This window comes from Betta splendens, chromosome 2, assembly GCF_900634795.4.
Source record: "Betta splendens chromosome 2, fBetSpl5.4, whole genome shotgun sequence".
In the NCBI taxonomy this organism is placed as follows: domain Eukaryota; kingdom Metazoa; phylum Chordata; class Actinopteri; order Anabantiformes; family Osphronemidae; genus Betta; species Betta splendens.
The window spans coordinates 19481670-19501897 of record NC_040882.2 but is presented as its reverse complement, the minus strand read 5'-3'; the positions used below and the strand labels follow the sequence as shown (position 1 = coordinate 19501897).

At 40.9% G+C, this 20228-nt stretch overlaps 1 protein-coding gene and 1 long non-coding RNA gene across 2 annotated transcripts; both read right to left on the bottom strand.

Moving 5' to 3' along the window:
- Positions 1–5662: 5662 nt before the first annotated feature.
- LOC114851338 (putative ferric-chelate reductase 1) lies at positions 5663–8479 on the bottom strand. The gene is made up of 7 exons (XM_029143114.3): positions 8325–8479; positions 7297–7559; positions 6992–7180; positions 6805–6906; positions 6539–6671; positions 6347–6448; positions 5663–6243 (listed from the first exon to the last, which is right to left on the bottom strand). The coding sequence occupies exons 2-7, from the start codon at positions 7555–7557 to the stop codon at positions 6203–6205; spliced, it is 828 nt and encodes a 275-aa protein (XP_028998947.1). The 5' UTR covers positions 7558–7559; positions 8325–8479; the 3' UTR covers positions 5663–6202.
- A 2552-nt stretch (positions 8480–11031) lies between these two features.
- On the bottom strand, positions 11032–17185 carry LOC129603514 (uncharacterized). The gene is made up of 3 exons (XR_008693411.1): positions 14342–17185; positions 14158–14259; positions 11032–14078 (listed from the first exon to the last, which is right to left on the bottom strand). It is a non-coding gene; the product is annotated as an uncharacterized LOC129603514 (long non-coding RNA).
- Between the last annotated feature and the right edge of the window lie 3043 nt (positions 17186–20228).

Genomic DNA, 20228 nt, shown 5'->3' with positions numbered 1-20228 from the left:
GCTGCTGTTACATTTAGTGTCTGCACGGTTTAATTAAGTTGCGCTGTTCTGTGGTGGCGCCGTTCATCACTATGTAACGAGATGATGCGCAGCCAGTTGACGCTCGCGGCAGAACAGATTAAGTAACGATGTAACTTTTAACACAGCTGCACTTAATGAAGAATCTTCACGTGATGGATAAACAGCGTTTGTTACTGCTACTACATCCAGTATTTACAAACCACGAGATGAACTTTGTATGACTTGCAGGTTAACGTTGTCTTTAATGCTCATATAAAGAAATAATATTTTAATAATTTCTCCTGCTGCCGCTTGGTTTGTTTACTCAGGCCGCCAGAAAGTTCAACTAAGGTGAAGTCTGGTGAGTAAGAACATGTAAGCGGTAGAAAACTAAATATGACCTGTCAGTCACACGTTAGCAAACATGTTTTTGCTTCTTAGACATTGGTTAGTGGTTAAAAAACATTCTTTGAATATGACCTGTCAGTCACACGTATTTTTTTTGTGGTTAAAAAAAAAAACATTCTTTGACTGAATATGACCTGTCAGTCACATGTTAGCTAACCTAGCAACATCTCTCTCTTTCATAAGACGTTTGTTAGAGGAAAACGTTTTAACTACATGTAGCCATGTAAGCTAATTGACCAACAATATCACCAGAAGCTTTGTAAGGTTTAATGTCTGTAAGGACAAACAACCTTTATTTTCATGTACGTTTTCGGTTGTTTTCTTTGTATTTTGCTGTTGCTCCCGTTCCTTTCATCTACCGTGCCTTTTTTTAGGCAAAAATGGTCTGCTTTGTGTTTCACACCTTTCAGCTAACAGACACAAAGTGCCACAGTGAAGCCATTGAATGTTTTGTTGTAAATTCCCATTGTTATTATTATTGTTCTACCGCCATTTTACGTCTGGTCCCTGGTCCAACCATCCTGCCTGCGTCCAGTCCCTGCCCCCCGCACGTATACACGGCAAATAGCATTTTTTTTCTGAAGGCTTAGAGTGGGGCTCCCTCCAGCATGTGGCGCCCTAGGCGACCGCCTAGTTTGCCTATGCCCAGAGTCTATGGGGAAAGATTCCATCCTCCTCATAGGGACAGGATTGTCCACAGGTTTTGTTGAGTAGGGGCTCCATCAGCCTCAGTTAGAGGCTCTCTAGTGTGATCATTCATCCACACTACATCACCATTCTGATTAGGTGATGTGACCTGTCTGTTGTAGTAGTGTTCATGTTTTTGTCTTTGCTCCTCATGATACGCATGAACATCTTGAAAAGCCATCTCAAGTCCGTTGACAAGCGTAGTGTCATAGTCTTGTCCTACCCCCCAGCATCGCACATCATTTTGGCTAATTGTTTTTCGTTCTGTTAAACTCTTTAACCATCATTTCCACAGGGCCGGTATGGTGAAGTTCTTTTCTTGTTTATGTTTAGTTTCTGGCATACAAATTGAACAATGTGATTCATATTGTCTGTCCTGACCTGACCTGAAAAACGTTCCTCCGACATATTTTGTGAAATGATCTTAATCAACTATAACATACTTGTATCCATAGGAAGTAAAGGGGCAGTTCTGTAATGTTGATGCAGACAAACTGGAATGGTTTTTCTGCTTGTATAGACTGCAATTGAGCTATTTGTTGTGGTTCAGGTTACCTAAATGCTTCACACATCTGGCATCTGTCACAGAAATCGCCAATGTCAGACCTCATTCTCGGCCAATAACCCATTAACAATAACAACAACACAGTTACAGCTACTTCTAATGTGTGATATGCACTGTAATGACCAGAGCATGGATTGCCATGAAAGAGTGTTCATAGTCAACGTACTGAGAATCGACACCTGGTACAATAACGGCTGACCTTACACAATAACGACTTAGGAAATTGCCAACAAGGTTTTCTCAGTTGTTTGTCTTTCACCTGTCTGAAGTAAAATATTTTGTTTTGTTTTACCCAGTCACGTATTACTGAGAGACTCAGCTGTTAAGCCAAGATATAATTTCCCTGGCTAGCAAGTTGAACTCTGAGTGGGTTGTCAGGACATGCAGCTTTCTTTTCTTTGTAGTCATGGGCTCTTCTTCTGTCTCCTCATTGGCTCAATTACCCTGTGCAAAGAAACTTTCCAAAGACGTTTGTTTGCTAGCTTAGGGGTTTCAATTTAGCGGTAATGTATAAGTAATTAGTGTTACTGGCCAGAGCAGCTCGTTTAAAAAGGTAGCTGTTGTAGGTGCTGTAAGACATGACAGAGCCATTGAATATTAGTGTTGTCTTGGGTTCAGGTATTCACGTATGATTAAGGGTTCTCACATGATTCACGTATAATTGACTACTGTAGTCCTTTGTGAGAGAGTTTGTGGCTCCCTACGGACCGTGGGTCCTCGGGCTCCATTCTCTCAGGCCGGCCCTCCCACTGGGGGGAGTGTTTGCCCCTGGTTCTCATGGGGCGGACAGCGTTGACCCAGGGTGGTCCACTCTGACCTCAGGTGCTGTCTCTGTGGCTGCTGCAGCTCTGCCTGGGGGGCTCTGTGTGGGCGGCATGGGTCGCAACACCTGCCCTCCTGGAACTGAAGGTGTGTGGGCTCCCTGCAACAATCAGCTGTGAGTTGTACCGTGATTCAGGCTACTGTGTCTTATCAAAAATGTGGTTGTTTAATGTGGGGTCAAAGTCGCCTTGCAATTGCTGAGATCACCAGCATGTGGTTATCCTTCATTAGGATAACATAGAATACTTCACTCAAGGTTTAAATTTACTTCTCAAGCAATGTTTTACGTAGTGTCATTCAGTAAGTCTTTTTAGCAAAGTGAAACCCATTTGTAGGGACACCCTGTGTTGAAGGGTGGTAGCAGCGCCCCCTTTTGGATGAGGCACAGACCTGTTCACCCTCCCCTCATGAGTTTTCTTTGTCGGTTTTACAGTTTTTCTCAGTCACTTTAGTACATTTCTCAGATCAGAATGATAGTCTTACTCCTCAAAACATCTAGTCATTAGTTCATCGTATAAGTCATTAACTGTAAAATGGTTGACCAAGTTGTCAGAATGTGACAAACATATTTTTATACATCTCCATTATATGTTCTTTTCTAAATCTGTCCTGAATTGGTAAATTGCTCTCAGGTGACTTGACTTCCTCTAACAAAGGTACATATCATTAACCATCAACTGGCAAGTATATATGTGGCTGGAGCACAACACAAAGTTCTATGTCTTACAATGGAAGGACAGGGAATGGTGTCAACAGCCAGAGAGAAGAAGAAGAGGAGTGAGGCTGCGTGGTGGAGGAGTTAGGGGGCAAAACAGAGCAAGAGGTTGAAGACGTGTATGTGTTCCTGATAAGAACCACACTTGCAGAGCATGTTGTCAACCATTAGCACAATGGCTGAGGCTGGTAAAAGGGTGCAGCCAAATGTTGGGAGAACAACTGTATCCTCAATGATTCAGACTTTTCGTAGAGAGAACAGGTATGTAATCTAAAATATGAATTGTCCTGTAATGTTTCACACAATATCACAGTATGTTTACAATACAATACTATATATTTCCTACATAGGTCTGCGAGACAACTTCACAGGGGCAGCAGAGGGCCCCTGCTCCTTCTCTGAGGCTATTTGCACTGTGGTTGTAGAAAACAATGCCATAAGACTAAGGGCGATAAAGTGCCATTATAAAGGACAACAACATATTTGCAAATATCCAAACAGACAGCATCTCAACCACTGACAGAGTGCTGAAAAGACATCGGATGAATATGAAGCAGCTGTGCACTGTTCCATTTAAATGAAGTGGTGAAAGAGTGAAGGAACTACGCTACCAGTACGTACAGGTAAAACATGCATGGACATGCAGCAACTGTACCACACAGTAAGCACTATGTATATCATACATTGATATACATTACAGTGAGTGTGATCTTTACACATTTGCTATGGCTGTAGAAACATAATGCAATATGTGATGTATACACTTGATGTAACTCAATCTTGGCCAAAATAAAAATGCTTGTAATTCATAAAACTCATTTTGTGTCTTCTGTTTATAGCGTATGACGGAACTGGAAGCACATGAACGGCCACACAGCTTCATCTACATGGATGAGGCTGGCTTCAACCTAACAAATGCAGAAGGCGTGGCTGAAATATCATCGGCCACAGGGCTACAGTTGGTGTGCCAGGCAAACAGGTGGGAAAATAACCATGGGTGCTGCTACCTGACAATGGTGTGCTTACTCATATTCCCATAATTGGTCCATACAACACAGAGCATCTTATCATCTTTCTAGAAACTCTCTACAGGGACCTCAACTCTGATGAAGAGAGCGGTCAGAGTGGAGATCACCTGCCAAATTATGTGATACTTTGGGACAATGTGAGTTTCATCACTCCAACATCATCAGGTAATGGTTTGCAGCCCACAACAGGATGCGGATGGAGTTCATCTCACCCTACTCTCCATTTCTTCACCCTACTTCACCTTACTAAGCTGGATAAGACGCTCTAAAATATTCTTTCCACGCTGCATCGCAAGAGATGACAGAATTAAAGTAATTTGACTGTCTTGTTCGTAGACAAAGACACAAGGACTTGACATTCTGATGGCATTGACATGTTCAATGACATAAAAACTTAGTTTTAAGAGATGAACTAAAGATTTTGAGCATTAGACAGACTTTTGCAAGAAATCCATAATGTTTTGCTTTTTGTACAAATTGTTTTGAGAAATGCACACATATATTTGCAAAATTCAATTCTGATCTGAGAATTGTACTAAAGCGACTGAGAAAAACTGTAACGCGATGAGAAAAGTAATCATGTCACAAAAACATTGTAAAACACATGAGACAGGTTGTACAAAGTCATGGTGTAGAATAAATCTGGCTGGAAACATTATACTGGAGACAAAATGTGAAAAAAAGAAAGGGATTATGCCTTGTAACAGCCCATTTACTGACAGTTTCAGCATCGGGGCTCAGGCTCCCCTCGCTGACGCCTCACTTACGGTTTTTCGCCATATTAGATTAGGAAATGTGCAGATTTAGTGATTTTAATCAGAAAATGTTAAGAGAATTGAAATTATAAGAAAAAATATACTTTATAACATGTATAACACAGATAAATGGAAAAAAAATCAAAATTTTATTTTACGTTTTTTTAGTCACTGATGGATGGATAGCATCGGACTGGGAAAGAGAAGGTTTTTGGTTCAAGTCCAGCTGTTCCATGGCGTAACCCTAATCTCATTGAAAGACTTCACATTAAATGTAACTTCTTACCTGGTATTTCTGTAATTAAATTACATAAAGTCCACGCTTTAGGCCTCAGGTTTTTTTTGAGTGCAGAAGGGCTGAAGGGCCTTCTCTTGCTCAAGGATGCAGTACCAGAGGTGACGATTGAACTGGGGATGTTCTAACTCTGTACTAGGCTACAAACAGCAAAAAACATAAACACATAACCGCTGACTAATAGAAGACTTGTCGTAAATATTTGCAGTTGTGAGGCTGTAAATGTGTTTATAGAGAAAATAATATAGTATTCATCTACAGTATATGTTTTATGGTGAATTGTAGAAACACTAAGGCAAGAATGTTGAATGAATGCTGATGAAATTTAATTAACTGCTAAAATTATGTCAACAATATTAGAAATATTATATAATGAGAAAACAATGATTTATTTGCTTTAAATATTTATTTCAACAAAAATGTTTTAAAAAGTTGGTACAAAAATCATCTTCACCAATATCTGGTATATAGAAAATTCCTTCACAGACAATCACACACTTAGCCAATGAAGGCTTCACAGTGTGTATATTTAACTTATCAATAATATGTTTACTCACACCAAAGAGAATAAAATCCACATCTGCCAATTGCTGGCATCATTGTGAGTGTAATGAAGGGAGAAAATGTATGTATCACTGTTTAATAGTAAGGCATTGCCAGGTAGTTGATTTGGTCTGATGTCCATAAGATGTACATCTAGTCCCAGTTGTTAAAATGTTTCCCAGTTTAATCATATTCTTGTCATTTAGTGATTGGTTTACACCACTGAACTTACTGAACATAGATATAACATTTAATTAAAATCTTTGTTAGATCCAGAGCCTCTAAAAACAGAGAATAGTTTCACTATTATCTCCAAGTACAGTAGCTCCAGGCATACTGTAACTGGTCATGGTGTGTGATTAATTCATTTTCTTGACTTCATCATTACATGGTCAGACCCAGTGCAACCATAACAATCAGCACAGCTGTTGATAGAATGAGAAGCAAAGTATCAATAACTTGCACTGTAGGTATTTGATCGTTTAAGAAGGGTTAAGGTATATAACATTTTGTCAAAGCCCTGCTTACCTTGGGTCAGTGATTGCTTGAATGTGATGGCATGGCTGGCTGGATTGGACAGATCTGCAGATTGTTGGAATGCAAGAGTGGCATTGCCCAGTGTACCATTATCTGAGAACAGATGAGAAACACAACTAGATGAGAACATTGCTGATGTACATGGTGTATGTGTGAATGCATATCTCTGACAGGTTAGCTTACTGTAGCTTCCAGTGAGGAATCCCACTTGAAAGAGTGATGATGATGCTTTAGTGATTCCAGCTGGTAATGTGGCATTGAATACGCACTGGATTTTGTTTCCATTGACACTGCCAATCACAGAGCTCACACTCGACTGCAGAGCAAAAACATTTAGTTTACATTTATATATATATATAGCTCATATATATATATATATATATATATATATAGCTCATATATATATATATATTAATGTGGTAGTATACTTTAAGAGATAAAACACTCACGGTTGATGTTGTCGTCAGCCCAGTGCCATTACTGTAGCTAGCAACTAAGAACTGAACCACACCACTGTTGTTTGCACAAATGTAGGTTGTGTCACCATTTCCCTGCAAATAATAAGAAACATTTTATTGTTTACCTTGATGGCTTTAATGTCAGACTTTTTTGGGTAAGTAATAGAACTTAACGTACAACTGAGCTGCCAGTTGAGAGAGCGGTAGCGATGTAGCCTGTTGTGTTTCCTGACAGCTCAAGCTGATAGTTTTGACCACTCTGAAGCTTGGCGGAAATAAAGTAACATATTCCAGTGGACGGGTCACATGAAGAGGGACTTCTCACACAGAGCTTAGAGGTTCCACAACCGTTTTTAGAGATAGTTGTCTGCAAGGGACATAAAATGGATTAGATAATGTGGATTTTATTGAAACTCAACTTCATTATTATGAGCAACTTAACTATTCTTTTTTTTTATCTAATATGCTTTTCACTTCACTCACAGTAAGGGCCCCCACTGGGAGTGGTGTTGTAGTAGTACTTTGTGTTGTAATAGTAACGTTTGAAGTTGTGGTGTTTGTTGATCCTGTGCTGCCTGACGTTGCTGCGGTGTTTGGTAATCCTGTGCTGCTTGGCGTTGCTGCTACTACCGTGGTGTTGGGCATTGCTGTTGTGGTGGCATTTGTTGAGTTGGTTTGTGCTGTTGCAGTGTTTACTGCTACTGCTGCCACAACCAGCACAGCGATGATGAGCCTGGTGTACATGTCTAGATCAGGCAGAAAGGGTTACTTAGTTAGAAAACATAACAGAACACTGCACCTGCAGTTAGATCTAGTAGCAGTGACAGTAGCAGATGGAAGTAGCAAAGGCTGCATCCTACAATACTTAAAAGTAAATAATAGAACCATTACCAATAACCTTACTGCATAACAGACTTGTGATTTAGCAAAGGTAAACGGTATTAGTGTAAATGCTGTAACCCTAAACTAATTAAAAATGTATTGCATGTATGTATATACTGTATACATTATTGAGGATGTTATAGATGATTTCTTCTTCTGAGAGTAAAGAATTTGGAAAAATTCGTATCCTTTTTAAACTATATATCTCAATAACACGTAAATTACTGCTTGTTTTCCTTATGTCAAGCAGTTTGTTAAACTGGGACACGGTGCAGAGAGGAAAAATAAATGAATGAACAAAGAAGGACCATTGTTTCTTCCATTGTTTCCTTTCACAACTTGGTCTACAGTTGATGTGTTCCAAATGTGCTTAAACTAGTTTTCGTTGGCAATCTTTTACATGGAATTGGTCCCAGAGACCAGTATCATTTAAACTGGTGTAAACCGGTGTAAATATTATATTACCTAATTTCTCGACTTCTTCTCGATTAGACATTAACAGCATATATTTTACAGGATTAACTTTTAGTTAGTGTGTTGCTTGGAAAAAAGCTTTAGAACAAAGATTTATAGAAAGGTGAGTAATAAATAAAACATTAGCATATAATTATTAATTTATTTGAGCTTACCCGTAGATTTTTTTGTCTTTAGTTTAAAGAATAGATGAGGTATTCTTGCTGCAGGCGCGGTTTTTTCAGGTTGACTCCCTCTGATGTGTCCAACAGGATCCTAGGTTAAGAATTGACACCGGCTTAGGTCGTGTACGTATTTATGTATTTAGAGGAATGGGCGGATCAAAGAATTGGATTTCAACACCCCTCTGACATCACGGATGTTTTAGGAGGAGTTTTGGGTAGTATTGTATTTCAACCTACACAATTAAAAAACATGAAAGCTGTGTATATTAATGCACCTGACATCACTGTAAAATAAGAGCAGCAGTCTAAAACATTTTAAAACCTAAATTTTGCATTTCTATTTTATTTATATAGTTCCAGTTAACAACAAAAATTATCACAAGACACTTTACAAGTTAGGGTTTAAGACCTTACATGCATTTACTTGCTCGGCTTCTACAATGGACTGGCATTTTTTCCGGTGGCAGGAATTCTGTTGTCAAGCTTAAAACAAGATTCTGTTTTAAATATATTTAAATACTGCAGAATATCTTATGTGAGTGTAAATGTCTGTGTGCGCCTCAGTTTAGAGAACCGGTTTGTTACTGGAAGTTCAAGTTGTCAAGTTTGTTTAAGAAAACCTATTGTGTATCACACATTCTTATGTACACTTGCTTGCTCTTTGTAAGAAAGTAACACAGTAATATAACAGATGGTCGTTTCTAGGAACAATTAACCTCTGTGAACGTATTCCTAAATCTACAAACATAACTAGAAAATTGGATCATTAATTTAAAAGTTATGTATTAGAAATATTGAAAACTAGTAAAATGGAGTAAAAAGAGTTATTCTTTTTCTTTTCTTTCACGGAAAGACAATAAAGCCTTTATGTATGTTTAGGCACTTGCTGTAAATATTGATAGTTGGCTTTTAACACTTTGAAACACTTAAATGATAACTACTTGTTCATTTAATGGAGCATTGCATTTCCTAGAAAGGCACATCCACAATGAAAGGTCTTTCTACACCACTGGAAACAGAGTTATGGTTAAATTTAGTGAAGCATTTTATTAAATTTACTTTGTCTCGAGTAAAACTCAGAAAACCTTCTGCATATTCTGTCAATTGCTCATATATCCTCAAATTGTCACTGTAGTCTTTGGCCATGTAAATACCATTCAAGGGTTGGCCCGAAAACTTGTTTTACTATGGAATTGTTTAGTGTTTGGTTTTGTTTGATTGTTGAAACTGCACATTGCAAATCCATTTGCAAAGTAACAATTTTCATGTTCAGGATGAATGTTGAGAAGGCGTCCTCCGACTTTACTACACTTTTTTGGGTACGAGGAAAGGAGCTACAATCTGACAGAACTAAGCAAACGCCAGTTCAGAATCAAATCAAGCTAGTAAAAGAACAGTGAAGTACAGACACTGGTAAGCAAACCAAGCAGCTTTATTGGCCTGTGTGGGAATTAGACATTACGTTTTAGGGACGGCTTCAACATGTTGCTGGGAATGAGGCTAAAGCCCTTTTTCCACTGCTGTGTGTGGTGTGAAACATTACAATGTTTAAAAAAAGACATCAAATGAAACACACAAAACGTGAAATGTCTTTGTGTTTTATTCAATTGACGGAGCCTCTGTGTCATTTCCTTAGGTTACCACTGTTGCATGCACATAGGAAAAGCTTTGATTTTAAATACACTGTGACTTTTAAAGTTGTTTTTAGTTCATACAATAGTTTTAGTCAAAACATGATTATTTTAAAGCAACCATACAATATTTCTTCTTTCCCATCATGGCAACACTAACTCTAACTGCTGCGACGCACTCAGACCCTCTCCATGGGTGCGCGAACAAGGTACTGTGCTGCTGCAGAGGTGTGGGTCCCTTCTAGGCTTAGGAGAGAGCCTGCACAGTAGGGGTGGGCGGATCGACCTAATATCGTTAATATCAATACCAAAGCCAGTACCGATATCGATCGATACCCCGACAAAGATATTGATACTTTAGTTAAAGTTTTATTCCCGTACGCACTGCTACCGCCAGAGGCGACCTAACTATCTTGTCCGTCTGCGTCTCTAAGTGCCTGTGTGACGTGCCTGCGCCTGAATGCCAGAGCGAAGCAGACACACACCATCACCCCTCCCCCTCACACCTTCCTCTTGCTTTGAGATCTCACGTGACTCAGATACTCGGCCAGTAAACTAACAAGCATGAGGAGGACAGAGACGAAGACGAAGGATGGAAGCAAGAAAGAGTAGCAGCGTGTGGTTTCAAATGTTTTCAAACATTTTTTTTAAACAGTTTTGAAACAACGGCAACCTGTACAATCTGCAAAAAGGCTGTTAAATACAGTGGTAACACCACCAATTTATACTATATATTTATATTTATTGTTGACCTTTGACTGGGTTCTTTTCTCCAGCCAATGTGACTGTGTCAGAATACCAGGGTTGGCAGAACCACCCCTTCTGTGTCTCCTGTTTCCCCCACAATTCCACGCCCTTACTCTGGACCACACCTGCTCCATCTCTATCCCTCAGTGAACACAATCATGTCTATTCCACACACCTGTGCCTACCCTCTGCTCTCCCTTTACAGTATACAGTATGCCCACCCCGCCTGCCAGTCTGTGCTGGGTCATTGATGTTGACACTGACAATGACACGCATGTCCAGGTATGCTGTACTCAGTTTTGTCCTCCTGGTTTATTTTGTGTTCATTTTGCAGGAGTGTTTTTTGGTTTCCTGATTAGTTAGACCATTCTGCTTTTATTTATTAAATAACTGTTCTTATTTAAGATCTCGGTTCCGACTTGGGTACCGAAGTTTTCCACGAACACAATCCTAACAGACTGGCCCTGCGTGCTCCATAGACCCACCGATGCATCTTTGAACACAGAGAATGAGGGCCAAGAAGTTGTAACCAATCAATCCCCCATAGATAACTGCCATTACAGGTAAAGAAGGCCATTATAGAGCTCCAGGCTGCCCTAATGTGCATTAACCTTTAGCCATCACGGCTGGACAATTCTGTCATTCACCCTTTAACCTCTGCCAGCACCAGGTCTGCCTCCTACTGCCTCTGCAATTTTTCTCTAAAAACGGACTCTCTTTCTCTGTTAACATCACTCTGCCGAACCGCTGCCACCATTGGCCCCGTCTCTCATTCATACTGGCATTTGTCAGTAAAGCCAACAATACATTCATTCGTAATATCCTCTAGGCAGAATAAATGTGCGATTTACCCATCACCCATCACAATTTACCCTCCAAACCATTGTCCCCCAAGGTGGAGATTGATTTTGCAGTGCCTTAGCCTCCAGCACCTCTTCAGCTTGTTCTGCTTCCTGAAGCGAATCGCCCTGTGAACTCGGTGCTGCTAGGAATCCTATTCATGTTTGTGTCGCCACTCTGGGGTGAGCCCTCTCAGGAACACTTGTAGTGTCAATTTTTCTCTGGTATATGTCAGAAGATGAGGTAGCCAGGCCAAGAGCCTAGAGCCCCCCTCCCCAACCAGGGTGAATCAGAGGATAACAGGATAGGCACCCCATGGCCATGCAGCCCAGCTTGAATGTGAGTGTGTGGAGCTGGAGTGCACTAAAGGTGAGGGAGAATTCCAGGGGCACAACTGCTGGCTGATAGAGTTCCTTCTGGACAGTGTCCCCCAACCTTAGATGTCCCAGATACTGTATAGTTAAAACTGGGAGGTAATCCTCTCTACCAGGGCTCATGGGTTAGGTCACAGCTAGCCTTACCTCCAGGTCCCAGTGAAAGAACCCACCCCCCAGGTCCCAATGTACATGTATAAGCTTAGGCATTAGGATGTTTGGAAGTCCACCAGATGCCTGAGGGGTCCAGTAGACAGAAACATCAAAGAGAGGGCCCTATCCACTGGTCAGTAATTTTAAGAAAATCCTACCAGGCTTTGAGAGAGATGTTGCTATGCTAATACGCTGGTAGCAACTATGGTGTTTGATTTTTGTGCTGATAAATAGTAACTGTAATTCATCCATCCATCCATCCTCTAGTCGCAGGGGTGCTGGACTCTCACACCTACAGGCAGACCCAATCCAGAGTGACCAATGAAACTAATGCATGTATTTGGTGCTACCCACTGCACCACGTGCCGGCCCCTGCAACTGTAATGTTTCCACAAAAAAATGTTTGTGCATTGTCTAGTCTGTTGGACTGGGTTTTATATCAATTTGTGGACTCAGTCTGTTCGAGAGAAAATAGTCAAAGAAGTTAGGTCGTACCAGGCCACTGCAGTGTTTGGATTTTTGGGGCGTTTTAAGCTGATTCGTGGCATCTTATTTCTCCATAAAAGGTTTGAGATGGATGAGTCCAAAGCCATAAACCACACCTCCCTGGCTAAGTTGGAATCATTGAGATCTTGTGGTTCAGTCTAGGCAGGATAATCATTTTCATGGTGGCAATTCTTCCCATAAGTGAAATAGGTAAGACCTGCCATGTTTTGAGCTTGGCTTCTATTCGTTTAAATTATGGATTATAGTTTAGTTCAATAAGCTCTGACAGACTAGGTGATAATTCTTTGCCTAAGTATCTGATGTTCCTTGATCTGAGTCAACAACAACGAAAACAACTTCTACCAGAAGGAATGTTTTTCACCTTAAGGTTACAGTAAGTGGTAACATTATAGATTTTTTCCAATTGATGGAATATTCTGAAAGTGCTGAGAATTAATCTACAGTATGATGCTGATATAAAACAACATTTTCTACATTATTCATATCTTCTCAATAATCAATAGAAAAGCCGTCTTCACTGGTGTTTTTTGCCTATAGTATTCATCTTTAGTGATGAGCTCTAACCCTTTCAGGTTGGAAGGACTCCTAAGTAAAAAAATTGTGAAAAATTATGCCTTTGTACCTTGTCTTGTTATCTTTTATCTTATCTTTTGAGAACCTGTGTTATTTCCAGTAAACAAATTTTAATTCGACTGTGTTCTGCAGTGTGACAATTGTAACTGAGATAAGGCCTGAAAAGACAGAAGGGAAAAACCCTGCTGATAGCACTTTTCTGTTATGATTCTGGACTTAAATGTCTTGAAATGTATATTGATACAGTGTAATTGATGTGCAGAGTGAGGGTGTAATTGTTCTGTCAACAATTTCAGACAATTTATATAATAAAAAATATTTTGATTCAAATATTTATTTTTAAAAATTTAAATTACATAGTGGAATTCACAAAAATCATCTTCACCGATATCCTATAAATGGAAAATTCTTTCACACACATAATTACACACTAAAATATCAGCCAATCAAGACTTCACAATTGTGTGTAATTGAATGATCAATATTAAATGGTATATTATGTACAAGTAGTTATATTTATAATAATATGTTTACTTACACTGAAGAGAATAAAAAACACATCTGCCAATTGCTGGCATCTTTGTGAGTGAATGAAGGGAGAAAATGTATGTGTCACTTTTTAGTAATGCATAGCCAGGTCTGATGTTTTACACCCAGTGGTCACGGTTGTTATATTGTTTCCCAGTTTAATCACATTTTTGCCATTTAGTGATTGGTTTACGTCACTGAACGAACTGAGTATACATTAGCATTTAATTTAAATCTACTTTGTTAGACCCAGATCCTCTAAAAGCTGAGAACAGTTTCACTCAATCTCCAAGTACAGGCAAACTGTAACTGTTTATGGTGTGTGATGAATTCCTTTTCTTGACTTCCTCATTACATGGTCAGACCCAGTGCAATCACAACAATCAGCACAGCTGTTGATAGAATGGGAGATATTTGATCTTTCAAGAGGAGATATCAAGGTCTATAATGTTTTGCCAAAGCCTTGCTTACCTTGGGTCAGTGATTGCTTGAATGTGATGGCGTGGCTGGCTGGATTGGACAGATCTGCAGATTGTTGGAATATGATGGTGGCATTGCCCAGTGTACCATTAGCTGAGAACAGTAGAGATAAGAGATAACATGGCTGACGTACATGGTGTATGTGTGAATGTATATCTCTGACAGGTTAGCTTACTGTAGCTTCCAGTGAGGAATCCCACTTGAAAGTTTAGTGCTTTGGTGATTCCAGATGGTAATGTGGCATTGAATATGCACTGGATTTTGTTTCCATTGACACTGCCATTCACAGAGCTTACACTCAACTGCAGAACGAACACATTTAGACAGTTACAGTAAAGGTAAGTTCTTACTTTTGTGTTTTATATATATTTAAGAGAAAAAAGGCCCACAGGTGTTGTTGTCAGTGTACTGCCAGTGAGGTAACCGACGAAGAACTGAACCATGTTGTTGTTGTTTGCACAAATGTAGGTTGTGTCATTGTTTCCCTGCAAATAACCAGAAACATTTTATTGTTTACCTCGATGGCTTTGATGTCAGACTTATTTGGCTAAGTAATAGAACTTGACATACAACTGAGGTGCCAGTTGACAAAGCGACAGCGATGTAGCCTGGTGAGCTTCCTGACAGCCCAAGCTGATAGATTTGACCACTCAGCTGCTGGGAGGAAATAAAGTAACATGATGATGCACTGGATGGGTCACATGAAGCGGGTTGAGTCAAACAGAGCTGTTGGGTCCCACAACCGGCTCTTGAGATACTTGTCTGCAAGGGACATGGAACAAAAGAAAAGTGATTAGATAATGTGGATTTTATTGAAATTTAACTTCATTATAGTGACCAATTCAGCTGTTTATTCTATCTCATATAGATGCATATCACTCACCCCCCCCACTGGGTTTAAGGGTTGTGTTGTAGGACCTTGCGTTGTAGAAGTAGTGTTAGATGTAGTGTTTGAGTTTGCCGTGCCGTTTGATTGTGCCGTCAAGCGTATGGACTGTGCAGTTGCAGTGTTTACTGCTACTGCTGCCACAACCAGCACAGCGATGATCAACCTGGTGTACATGCCTAGATCAGGCAGAAAGACTTACTCAGGTAGAAAACATAACAGAACACTGCACCTGCAGTTAGATGTTTAGCAGCAGAGGCTGCAATATTTAAATGTAAATAACCAAAACCATTATCAATAACCTAACTACACAATGAACTTCTTCCTCTCAACCCCACATCTCTTTTGAGCTATGTGGAACACATACATCAGAACTGTGGCTGTCATCTAATCAAGCAGTTTGCTTAAAGATTAAAACCCCGGGTGACACGACATTTTTGAATGACGTTATTTATGTATGCAGGGTCTTGATAGCAATCTTTTGTATAGACCTAGTCCAAAAGATCAGTATCGCATAAACAGTTTTTGAGATCTACAGAAAGGTGAGTAATAAATAAAACATTTTTACATACAGTATGGATTCATTTATTTGAGCAAACCTCTAGATTTGTTTGTCTCCAGTTGAAACGATGGGTGAGATTCAGTTGAAGCAGTTGGATGAGCAGATGTTTGTTCTTCTTGGTGCAGGCGTGGTTTTCAGGTTGGCGTCCTCTGATGTCTCTAAAAGGATCCTAGGTTAAGATTTGAAACCTGCTGCGTTTGTGTACCTATTTATACATACAGTATAGAGGGAGGGAAGGGTCAATGTATTGGAGCGTTTGTAGGAGGAGCACTGTATCTCAACCTACGCGTTAACGTTATTAAAATATTATTATTACATAATCTGACATCTGTAATAAAGCAGAACCATAAAAGACCCCAGTGGTCTAAAAAAGTAAAACTATAACATCTTCAATTCAACTCAGTTCCATTTGTATAGTGCCAATTCATCTTAGGCCTTTTACTGTACAAGTCAGTGTTGAAGACTTTTACATTTGCATTTACTCATGACTTATGACAAGTTTTAAATTTGACTAGCAGTTCTATTGATGACATGAATTCTGATGTTACGCAGTAATTTCTAATTTCAACCAAAGTTTGTCTTAAATACATATAAGTCGAATATTTATTGTGAGTTAAGTGTAAACGTGTGTGCTACAGTTTAAAGAACTGAGTTTTTAATGGAAATTCATGAATTTGTTACTGTACTGTACTTACTGTATTATGTAACAGTACACATACCTTTCCTTGACAGGCAAGAGAACACACATCACTCTTGTCTATGATAACAGATGGCAGTTGCTATTCAGTTATGACTATATGGATAAGATGAACAATCCTGTTAAATGTCTGATTTTTTTGAACAGTTAAGCTATTACTATGAATGCAAACTCATCTCTGATGGATTATATAAAATTATATTATAATTTGATGCTTTTCAATGAAAGTTTATTTATCCATTGTATCCATTTATGAAATTCTTGGTGAATTGCTGAAGAGTGAAATATCCTCTTTTTCTTTTCTTTCATTTTCAGCTTTAAGTTGTTTGAGTAAAGTAAAAACGTTTACGTATTGGCAGCATTTGATGAGGCTGCACCATACTCTAGTGTTTTGTAACAGTCTCGGTTAATAAATGGTTGCCACTTTGGGCTTCTCAGAAAAGCCCAATTGCATTTCCAGTTTATCTGCATGCAGTAAAAGAATTTAGCTGTTACATGCATGAAAACAGAAGTGTAAGATCTTTCTACCCCACTGAAAACACAGTTGATTCCCACAATGGCCATGCAAATAACTCAGAACTGACAAAAGTAGTAATCAATTAAAATGACCAAAAATTAACCAATGAAAATCAGACTTTGCTTTTAAATTGTGGCTGAACATATTAATTAAAAAATACAAACTAATCAAACAGGACATGAATATTTGAATATTTTTGTTGTTTCTACAGTCATTTGGCCACTGGTATCTGTTATCTTGTTCTTCCGGTCACGGCTCTAAGCCTATGGCCACAGGTGAGGGTGGGAACGTAGTCTGACCGGTAAATTGGGAGCATCGCCTTTCGACCGACTGCATTGCTGCAGCTGCCGCCCTTTAGCAAAGAGCCTCGGACTGCAATCTCCCAGAGGACCCCCCCCCCCCCCCCCCCCCCCCCGAGTGCTACAGGGGAAGTGTTTGAATGCCTTCTCCAAGTCTGCATAACACACGTGGACTGGTTGGGCAAATCCCACAACCCCGCCAGCACCCTAGTTATTAATAACCAGCTGAATGCATATTCAGAGGGAGCTGTGATTGTAGCAGGTGACCTTAACCATGTGGACTTGAAAACTGTGATGCCAAAATTACACACCAATTTTCAGACAAGACACAATAGCATACTGGACCAAGTTTACACCAATATTAAAGAAGTTGCCCCATCGGGTCACCGGTGACCAAGCCTGGGCTAATGAATTAAATCAGTTCTTCAACAGCTTTGACTCTGCCAGGCCCCCTCTTTGCACCTCTCCAGTCCAGGCGTCTCCTCCCAGCTGCAGCTGTTCACACCTCAGGACCACGCAGTCCACTCTGCCCTTCCTCCGACCGCAACAAAGGGACCCCGAACAACCCACAGCTCCAGACCAGCCACCGCCCACCCCCTCTGCCTCACCCTTAACCAGTTTAGGAGGGAGTTAAGGAGGACAAAGGCCAGGGAGGCATCAGGCCCTGATAACATCAGTTCCAGGCTCTTTAGGGAGTGTGCAGACTAGCTCTGTGAGGTAATACTGGAGTTCCATGGGAGCACCGTGAGAGTCATGATTGTTGACTTCTCTAGTGCTTTCAACACCATCCAGCCATTACTGCTAAGGAGGAAGCTGGAGGTGGCAGGTGTGGACCAACATCTGGCTGCTTGTACAATCATCTACTTCACAGACAGGCCACAGTTTTTTGAAGCTGAAGGACTGTCTGTCTGATGTGGAAGTCTACAGCACAGGGGGCACCTCAGGGGACGGTGCTCTCCACTTTTATGTTCACACTGTACACATCGGACTAAATACAACTCCCACCACTGTCATCTGCAGAAGTTCTCAGACGACAGTTGTTGGGTGTGCAGCAACGAGCAGGAGTACAGGAGGTCGTCTCTGACTTTGTGAGGCGGTGTAACGATCACCACCAGTTTTAAACACCAGCAAAACCAAGGAGTTAGTGCTTGACTTCAAAAGGTTCCCTTTACAACACACACCGTTGAACATCCAGGGCTCAGACACTGAGACTGTGGACACATTTAAATACCAGTTTATAAACTGGAGTGGTCCAACAAGGGCTCAAGAAGGGCCAGAGTGGCCTCCACCTGCTGAGGAGACTGAGGTCCTTGGGTGTGTGCAGACAGCTGCTAAGGACTTACTATGTCACTGTGGGGGCCTCAGTAGTCCTGTATGGAGTTGTGTGCTGGATGGGGGGCAGTACAGTCAGAGACAGGAAGAGACTCAACAAGCTGGTTCAGAAAACAGGCTCTGTCCTGGGCTGCACACTGGAGTCCATGGAGGAGGTGGTGGACAGAAGGATGCTGGTAAACTAACATCCATCATGGAGAACCCCTCTCCCCCTGTACCACTGTAAAGGCTCTGAGCAGCTCCTTCAGCACCAGCCTGTTTCACCCACAGTGCAGGAAGGAGCCATCAGATTGTACAATACGCTACTGCAGTGACGTGCAATGTGGATCACATGGTGTACTTTTCATTGTTGTTGTTGTTGTTGTTGTAAAACCACCAAAAGTGCATTCACTTTCATTGTGTTTATCTTTCTAGTGTTTGTATTTTAAGATGCTTTCATCCACGTTTGATTTTGTTTCTGTAAACATGAACAACATATTGCTATTGTTAGTCATTGCACAGTTTATTTTTTTCCACAGTTAAGTAATGTTGTCACTGTTCTTTATCCTCTTTTTGTCTGTTGATCTTTAATAACGGTCTATGGCTGCTGCAAACAAAAGAATCTCTCCATTGTGAGATAAATGAAGTCGTATCATAGTCACACCTTGATTTATCTGACCGCATCTCAATAGCAATGACTCTATCCTACAGACCTCTCATCTGCAGAACAAAACTATTAAAACTGACCAAGTCTAGAGTAAAGAGTCTATCTCCCAGTTATAGGAGGGTTTTGAAAATAGAGTTTGGGAGTTTTTTGCTATAGCACAGACCTGGAGGAATATAGTTCATCTGTCTTGGCTTATATAGCCTTCTGCACTGATATTGCCGTAACCACTAGGACCAACAAGTTATTCCCAAATCGAAAACCCCGGCTTGACAGGAAAGTGGGTTCTCTGCTTAAGGAGAGGGATGCAGCCTTCAGGTCTGGGGAGAGGCAGGCTTACAGTGATGCTCAGACAGAACTGAGGAAGGGCATCAAAAAAGTCAAGCACAGATATCAGCAGCGCATACAGTAGAGGGCCACTTTGAAAATAACAGCCCCCGCAGCATGTGGAAAGGCAATAAAGCTCCAACGGACTATAGGAGCAGCACCTCGTGACCATCAATGACACCACGCTTTCCGATGCTCCCAACCACGATAATCACCCCAGCACAGTGGAAACCCAGACAGCACCACCACCAACAGAGGAGCCAGCACTCGTTCTCGAATGTCACAAAGTGAGATCCACTCTACAAAAGATTGACATTAACAAGGCTGCAGGACCAGACAGAGTGAACTGCTTGCGCTGACCAACTAACAGAGGTATTCCCCAAAATCTTTAACTTGTCCCTGCAGCAGGCTGTGGTCCCACATGCCCTTAATCGACTACCTTTGTTTCATCCTGGCACCCACTCTGTCATTCACATCAGTTCCTGCATCAACGGGGGTGTTCTGCATCTGTTCAGCCTGGTACAGCTCTCATCTCGTTGCGTCAGCCTGTTATGGCTCTGATCTCATCTCATCAGTTGGACTGGTGGCCTTGCCTTCAGCTGTGGAAACGATGGTGCCGCTACGATGGCGCTGCCTCTGACGTCGTAGGCTGCCATGATGTTTTTCTGCCCCCACTCAGCGTCTGAGGGGAGGACACCCCCGGCCGCTTCAGGCTACAGGGGGGGGGCTTTTTGTCATCAGCTGTCCAGAGATCTCCACAGGGGACAGTTCTGTCTCCCTTCCTCTTCACACTGTACAC